At 38.4% G+C, this 5,897-nt stretch overlaps 1 protein-coding gene across 1 annotated transcript in view; it reads right to left on the bottom strand.

The window, feature by feature from the left end:
* Positions 1–695: 695 nt before the first annotated feature.
* RNF130 (ring finger protein 130) overlaps positions 696–5,897 on the bottom strand; it is a gene marked incomplete at its 5' end in the record, with an annotated part of 28,927 nt that continues 23,725 nt past the window's right edge. The window contains 2 exons of the mRNA XM_010295809.1: positions 696–782; positions 2,647–2,718. Of these exons, the coding sequence (XP_010294111.1) occupies positions 696–782; positions 2,647–2,718 (159 nt within the window). The remainder of the gene's footprint in view (positions 783–2,646; positions 2,719–5,897) is intronic.

Raw genomic sequence — 5,897 nt, 5'->3', positions numbered from 1 at the left:
CATCAAAACCAATCACCAGGTGGAAAAACACTTAAAAACATATCTCAAAGAGCAAAGATCCCAAAAAATCTCAAGAATGGAAGTGGAATGAAAAGAAAAGAAACTGAAAACCTCTAAGTGTCAAGAGAATGGCATACAAGGAGGAAGAAGTTATTACATTTTAAGCACCAATGCAGAATATCCAGCAAGTACAAATCTTCAGGCACAAGCCAAGAACACACTGCACTGAACAGACCAAAGACAGATGATAGCACAGTGGCTGACTGATGTCAGAGGAGGTACGAAGGTTGGAAAGACTGCACTCCCGTTTCCTACGCTGTTTCAGAAACCAGCAGCCAATATTGCACATCATCTCTGCAGAATGCTGCAGCTGTACCTGGTTCATTATACTTAAGTTTTTTGTGTCTGCCCACCGCTGGGTCCTTAAATCTGCACCCCCTCTAAATAGCTCCACTGTTGACATGCCCAAACTGCCCATCTTCAAGATCATAATCTTCTGTTTAATCTCCACAGTCATAACAGTGCCAGCACCCACCTTCACACCTTCTGGTATCACAGTTTAAAATAAAAGTGGCTGTTATTAGGACTGGAAACATCTAACAAATGTGTCTGTAAATTACAATGTACATATTACATGAAATGAAGTAAAGGAGCACGAAGAAAGAATAGTTTCCAAACAAAGCAACTTTACTGGCTTACTTGCATGGTAAAATGCGAACAACATCGTTCTGCTTGTAACTCTCAATGCAGACAGCACAATGATCAAAGTCTGGGTCTGTTTCCTAAAACAAAGAGAATGAATATTCAAGTCAAGAGTTGAAGCTATGACAAATATAAAAGTAGTTGTGACTAGTACCTGAAGTGCGTTGTGCCAAGTGGCTGTCACTGAAGACATAAAACCAATGATTGCATTATTATGTTCCAACATGACTTGAGAAAGAAAAGCATCTCATACTTACAAAACTCTCCCCTCATTTGGAGCTGGTAAATGATCATTTGAAACACAGGCTAAGGCCTCAGACGATTCTAATATTTGGCTGAATCACTGTAAAATATAGTGGTGATTTTCCTAGAAGCTTTACTTCAGCTTGGAGCTAAAATTTCTATTTTATTCAGGTGTTTTGGGGGTTCTTTTGTTTGGGTTTTTTTTTCCCCAGGATAAGAATCCTAGAATTCCCATTTATAGCCAGAAATAGCAATTTTTACTTATCTCAGAGTTGTCCCATATTTTTGTCTCCCGCTTGCTTGCATCATTATCATCATTCTTATCCAGACATGAAGATGGGGATCACTGACTCACTGGCTCCTCTCTTATTCTCTATTTTCCAGAAGCTATGATTTTTTAAAATTTTTTTTTTAAACGTGAGAATTTAAAATTTCTAATGAAAAAAGGACTGACTTCACTTGGATGTAGATACGGCATCAGCAATACATATTTAAAACGTTTGTGCCTGTGACACAAAACAGACTGTACCATCTCTTAGTTCAGGTTCATTATTCTTTTTGATGCCAGCAAGCTACTAGCGAGACACCGAGACAGGAGCCACAGCAAGGCAGTGGCCAGTCCTTGGCCAGCACTGGTCAGGGCTGCCTGCAGAGAATCCCGAGGGGCTGCTCTGATGAAGGATAGGTTTTCTCCTACGCTCCGTTCACTTGCATGTGCATCTCGTGTTGTCTGTACTGCAACCTACACGTCACTTGCCAGTTTTGAATTTATGCTGTCAAGACAATAGCATCTTTTCTTTTAATGCGGAAAAACTCCTGTTATCTATATGTACTCCCATCCCCATAGAAAAGATTTAGTGTAGTAGGCTGTCTTGAAATAAAACTACACAGGGAGGGAGAAAAAGCAGAAAGACATTTTTTCTACCTTCTCTCTGGAAGCAAATTTTTCCATCGCTTCCCAATCTTCCATTGCTGATAGTGTTGATAAGAAAGATAAAAAGGAATCACACTAAAAAGTCCAAAGGAAATAATCTTCTCTTAAAAAAAAAAATCATAGCCAGAATTCCCTTGCCTTTTGCAAATTAAAGAGGAAAAATTAACCAAGATTAAGTGATTTTTTTTTTTTGTTTCACGATCAAAGACAAAGCAGTACTTCTCATAAAAGTGGAAAAAGTTTAGGACTTAACACACCATATATTGTAGTTTCTATACTGGCAAGAAGTATTCTTGGAGTAACATTTACTGTCTTTAATGAAATACCTGTTTATACTTCCCCCTCAGATTACTGGATATCCATATTTTACTTAAGAGATTGTCCTTTATTACCTGTCTTAAATTTATTTTTACTTTACACAACTTACATATGGAATGATTCTAAGCTTACAGAATTCCACATGAACAATGCTAGCCCTATGTACTCCTACCAGCAAAACCTCCCTAGCCAGCTAGCACACAAAACCACTCTGTCACAGTTGCCAGATGGAGTACAAGTAGTATTTAAGCAGGAAGAACTTTTTTGAAATGTACAGACTTACAGCATACATTGATACTAGAAGTTGCACAAAATACTGCGCCACAGGATAAAGTAAGCCTCCAACAAGGTCATAAATCAGAAGCAGAAAGGAAAAACCGAGATTGTTTCACCCAGCAAAAATTAAATATGATGCTCAAGTTTACCATGTTGAAATCTTATTATTATACCTTATCACCCTTCTTTACTGTCCTGGTTGTCAATTTGCCGATGGCTTTCTTGGCAGCATCTCCAAGACGACGCTAATAAAGTAACAAAGAAAAGAACACAAATTAACCCTGAAAATCAACCTTCATTACTGTCCTTTATAATGACTTATTTGGGCTCAGTGCTAACATCGCAATACATACTATGGCAGTAGGCCAACACACAAGACAAAAACTGTACACAGCAAAGCCCACAGAGATTTGCCAGGAAGAAAAAAAAAAACAAAGACAAGAGCTGAACCCACAAATGCACTTGATAAGCATGGGTATAAACCTCACGGACTGTATAAAGGCCCACGAATGTGGGCCAACATTGGTGTGACTAAACTAATCAAACCCAGCCCGCAGGATAAAAGCTGAAGCAACGTGTCCTCCCCATTATTTCTGTTGTATCCTGTTCATATTGCTTTTTATTCAGTGTGCCAGAATACACTCCTTGTTCTCCTCTTAAGCTTGAATTATTACTAATTTTTTTTCCCCCCTGAGCAGGCTGATATTATTCTGAGACGTAAGAGATCCTCAGTGTAACCTACTTTTTCTATTACCTGAAACCATCAGGATCTCACAAAAAAAAAGGGTCATAAAATCTAAAGAAGCCAATACAGACTTAAATAAAGCTGAAAAGAATACTGCTTCGAAGATGAACCGCAATCTAAATGCAGAGGCCAAATAACTTTTTATTGTTTATGCTGTTTTTATGACCACCACTGTTGGGTGGAAGGAGCCATTTCTGCAATTCAAGGGTTGATTCCTCCTGCAATGCCCAGTTCGCAGCTGATGAAGAATGGCTGTTTGCCAGCTGGTCTCTGGGATCCCACAGGGACTGAGTGGAACAGAGCTCAAGTCTTCTTGTTTCAGGAGCCCGAGATATCAGATTGGGTTTACATTGGCTGGAACAAGGGAAGTTGATGTATTTCATCCTTCGCCTCCATCTTGTACTAAGTACTCTGTCTTTACAAGAGACAGGCTGTGGCTGAGAATGTAGACCGCACCTATCAAACCCTCCAATACAGCTTGAGAGAAGTGTGCAACTTCTGTGCCCACCTCCTATACAGGTGAAAATCAAATCCTTCATAACGTGGACCCCCTTGTACCATACACTTTCTCTGCACAGAAACTGAAACCAAGAAGGCTGCTTTTATTTGAGAAACGAAGACCTCAGAAGGCCATCACAACTATATTTACTGTGTCAAGATCACTAACTGTACCACTATTATTCTAGAATTACATAAGCACTTTTTTTTGTGGTTCTCACAGAAGGACAGCTCTTTTTTTTTGTATTTTTTAGAGTATGGATTTGAAAAAAAATTAGATACTCAGTCCCAACTACTGAAGTTGAGACTCAAGTCCCAGATACTGAAATATACCCATGTAGGAAACGCAGCATCAGAAACAGAGCTGGGATGGGGAGTTTACACGATTCCTGAAGTTAGAAATCTCCCTCCTAACTTCAACATGCGAGAAATTGGTCAATTCAAGCAAATTTAAATTACATGTCCTGGTACAAGCATATTGTCCCGAGTGCTTAGAACATACTGGCACACTGCTGGAGTGGATAATCACTGTATAACCAAAAGTGTTATTACTAAGAGAGGAACAAGGCTAAAAAGGCATTTAACTTAAATGCTCAACACTACCACCTAAGTTGGACTGCATATGATTGTATATGCACTACAAGAAATCCTAAAGAAAGATTGTTTTCCTATTGGAAGCACAAAACTTCAGCAAAACTCTTCCAAAATGTATACATGTTCTCTTCTTTAAATAAATTTGCTAAACAATAACTTTCACCTCTTCCATTTAAGATACATGCCTTCCATTTTCTAATTTTAACAAATATTTTTTTATGCTAACATTGGAAACGCTCAGGATTTGCTATTTTGATAAGTTAGGGCATAGGAATACAGCATATATTTGCTTTTAAAACCCAGAACTGGCTTGATGTGGACAAGGCCACCACCACACGCTCAAGTTTCATACCTCTGGCAGAAGTGCGCAAGAGTGATGATGTAAAATACCAGTACCTACTTGCACTATCTAAGAAACACAGCATGGTTTTGATGTTTCTGATCTTTTTTAAAAGGTGTGCCTCAACATAACTTAAAAACAAGCGCATAGCCTAAACCAAGTTATTTCATCACTAACAGTACAGCCTTCTCTCTGTGAAAGCTCTCAAAGCTCTTTAAAAATAAGCTCTAGCTGTCACCACCTTCTTATTAAAGTTTAATAAGCTCAGCTTTTTAAACCACATAAAATTTTTATCAAGTTTCTCCTGACCTTTGTAAAAATCTAAAGAAAGAAAAAAGGTCATAAGAGCCCTTTCCCCATGGAGCAGCTGTTTAGAAACATGGACATTTGGAAGAAGCCTAGAACCATGTAGGGGATGCAGTAGGCACAATTTAGTATTCCATAGACATTCATTGAGGAACAGTTATATTTAAACTTTCACCATCCCAAGGGACCACACTAAGTACCGGCTACAGCATGGTCATTTAAGAATGACATCCTTAGGAAAATCTACAGGATGCCCAGGGGACCTGCAGCATCAGACACTATTTATAGAAATGAAAAAGGAAATCCTTTGTCACAACTGAGGCTTTATAAGTTTGCATTTGTTTTCGGTTTGACAAAACATGTTTAAAGATCCAAAACATTGCTTCACAGCGAGCTCCTGTGTATTCACTGTAATTCAGGGGGAGAGGGGGCAGAGTGACTACAGGTCAGCAGCTTTGTAAGTTAGCCTTGACAGAAAAATACAAAGGCAAAGAGAACACAGCAGATATCCTGAGGTTTAGTGACCCTTCTCAATAAAAGCCAAGGCACAGTATGGATGCAGTGGGTCATTAAGTCTGCACTAGTAAAACATTTACTTCTAAAGTTTAATCCATATTTGAGTTGATGCCTTGACTTAGTCAAGATCTCTGAGTTTGGCTGTTACTTAATTCAGTTCTTAAACAAATTAGAGTTAAAAAAAAAATGTAAAAAAGGCATACTAGACAAAAATTTTACTCAAAATACATGACCAAGAGAATTAGGCGGTCCACACCAAGCATGATCTCGAATAAAGTTGCAGATCACTAAGCAGCTCTGTACCTTAGTTTTTCTTACCTTAACATTCATGACAGATCATAGTTTGGAAATACCTTTATACAACTTCTGAATTACCTTAACTATTACTAAAGCTATCCTTAATAACATGGATATGATAGAACTCA

The sequence above is a fragment of the Phaethon lepturus genome, unplaced genomic scaffold, assembly GCF_000687285.1.
Source record: "Phaethon lepturus isolate BGI_N335 unplaced genomic scaffold, ASM68728v1 scaffold11611, whole genome shotgun sequence".
In the NCBI taxonomy this organism is placed as follows: Eukaryota; Metazoa; Chordata; class Aves; order Phaethontiformes; family Phaethontidae; genus Phaethon; species Phaethon lepturus.
Note: the sequence above shows the minus strand (reverse complement) of the source record. Positions and strands in the feature narration are given on the sequence as shown.